Source organism: Tetrahymena thermophila, assembly GCF_000189635.1.
Source record: "Tetrahymena thermophila SB210 genomic scaffold scf_8253869, whole genome shotgun sequence".
In the NCBI taxonomy this organism is placed as follows: Eukaryota; Ciliophora; class Oligohymenophorea; order Hymenostomatida; family Tetrahymenidae; genus Tetrahymena; species Tetrahymena thermophila.
Window position 1 is genome coordinate 1,072 of NW_002475951.1, and position 2,713 is coordinate 3,784.

General features: G+C 16.6%; 1 protein-coding gene across 1 annotated transcript; it reads left to right on the forward strand. All coding sequences in view use genetic code 6, as the record gives it.

Annotated features, from left to right (window-relative positions):
- Nucleotides 1-1,485: 1,485 nt before the first annotated feature.
- TTHERM_002653503 (hypothetical protein) lies at nt 1,486-1,868 on the forward strand (the record flags this gene model as incomplete). Its single annotated transcript, XM_012800972.1, has 2 exons — nt 1,486-1,608; nt 1,771-1,868. Coding segments are annotated over 2 exons (221 nt in total), but the record flags the coding sequence as incomplete, so codon positions are not given.
- Nucleotides 1,869-2,713: the final 845 nt, after the last annotated feature.

Consider the following 2,713-nt stretch of genomic DNA (forward strand, 5'->3'; position numbering starts at 1 on the left):
ACAAAGTTTATTTTATTTACAATCAACTTAGCCAGTAATAAATTCAAATAATATTTCTCTATTTATATATTCATTCCCTTAGTTTATTACTAACATACATACTTACTTACTTATTTATTTAGTGAATTAGTTAATTTTTAATAAGTTAACTAATTAATTAGTTATTTAGTTAGTTAGTTATTTAACTAGTAAGCTATCTAACTTGATTAATGGATTAATGGATGAAAGGATAAATAATTAAAATAAGAATATTTTGGAATTAATAAGTTAATTAATTAATTAATTTAAAATGAAAATTAGAGTAATAGATAGATTCAAACTATTTTTTAAATCATGCTTTTATCAAAAAAATAATATTTGTAAATAGAAAGTAATAATAAATTTAATGCAATCAATTTTAGTTATAATATTTATTTTAAATTTAAATTCGATATAGCAAGGAGTAATTAATGTTTTCAATTATTTTTGATAGAAGATTCTGATTGAGTAGCATCATATTTATTTAAAAAAGATAGTAATATATATTTTTGAGTAAATAAATTAAATTTTAAAAATATATTATAATATCAAATAGCATGTAAACTATTTTAGTTATTTGTCATAAGCAGAAAATTAAATTTATTTTTTATTTCAAAAAGCGGGTAATTTTTTCATAAATTAATTAATTTATTTTTAATTTATTGATTTATTTATTTACTAAATTACTTAGCTACTTATTTAAATTATTTTTAAACATAAATAGAAGGTAATTAAAGAAGATTATTTATTTATTTTAAATATGGATCAACTCTAATAAAAATAGGATGTAAATATAATTAATATTAATTCCAATCACCAAAATAAATCCATTCTTTATCAAAAATAGCAAGTAATATTTTGAGAATTTTTGATAGATATAGATAAATTGAAAGACAGAAAGAAATACAGATATACATACATACATAAATACATAAAGAAAGACAAATAACAAACAAACAAACAAACTGATAGATAGATAGACAAATACTCAATAAAATTTAAAATAAAATAGGAAGTAATATTTTTTGAGTAAATTAATTTAAAAAATGATAAATAAACTTAATATTTTAATAGTTCGTAATTATTTTGGATGATTTACTAAAAAATAGCTTGATTAACTTATTAATTTATTAATTAATTAATTAAAAAAACTAAATAATTAACTAAATTACTAACTAATTAACTAATTAACTAACACACTTTGATCTTTAATTTAATGAATAGAGATGTGACGTAATAATTTTGAAAGATATTTTTGGATGAATATGAATTATATTTTTTATTTATAGAGGAGAGTAATTATTTAAATGAGTTATTTATTCATTGATAGAAAATTTATAAATTGCTTTAACGATTCTCTATGAAATTGATACTCAATATAAATAGTCTGTAAAATATTTATATAGCATAAAAAAGCATTCTAAAATAATTTTACATAAAAAAAATAAATAAATAAATAAAAAATAGGCAGTAGTTAATTTATTCTTCATTAATCAACTAATTCATTTGGTTTAATTACATTTGATACTAAGATTGATTGATTCTAATTAATTTAAAGCATCACTCATTTTCAATATGATAAAATAGGAAGTAAATTTATTTATTTATTTCTTTATTTGTTTGTTTATCTAATTATTTTCATTCATTTATATATTTATTTAAACCTTTTACTTCAATATTTATTTATTTCTTTCTTTCTTTATTTTCAATCATTTTATATTAAATTTTTATTTTATAAAATTATACAATTAGCATGTAAAATTTTCGATTAATTCTAATTAGAAAGCTCAAAGCTAGAGTGAAAAAACGAATGAAAGAATAAATTAATTCATTATTATTTGGCATAGGAAGTAACTAATTTGTTAAATTATTTTTTTATTTATTAATTAATTAATTATCAATTGATAAATAAAAAGATATTAAATCATTAAATTAAAAATTAATTTTATTAAATTTAAACTCAAATAGAATCTAGTAATTTCATTGAAACAACTATTTTAACCAAAAAGTCTCAAATAAAATAAATAAATAAATATCTTTAATAATCAAAATAGCAAGTAAATTTAGTTTGTTTTTATAAATTTCATGGTTAACATCCAACTTTTACCTTAAAATAGCTAGTAATTTAGAAAATTAATTATTTGATGAGAAGTTATTTCAAGAATGTTTGTTTATTAAACATCTAACTATCTGTAAATAAAAAATATTAGGTAAACAAAATAAATTACACCATTTTTATGACAGATTCAATTTTATTATTAATTTTTGTTAAAATAGGTAAGAACTTTAAATGACTTCAATTAAGCTTCTCTTAATTAATTAACTCTGATATTCTTAATAGTTGGTAATACTTTTAAATTATTTTGGTCCTGAAATGTATGAATTAAATTAAACATTTTAAAATAGGTAAAACAATTCAAGCATTTATACTCATATTTATTTATTGATTTTAAAATAGCGTTGGATAGTAATATTTTTGAAATGTGAATATTAAGTAAAAAGAATAAATAAATTTTTGAATTAATAAATAAATAAATTAGCATGTAAGGATTCATTTGAAACCTGAAAAAAAAAATTAAATATTATTTATACCTAAATAAATAAATGAATGAATGAATCAATTTAGTGGGTAACAATCAATCATCTTTTATTTTTTAAATTTATTTTTATTTCTTAAATTATTTTTATTTAAAAA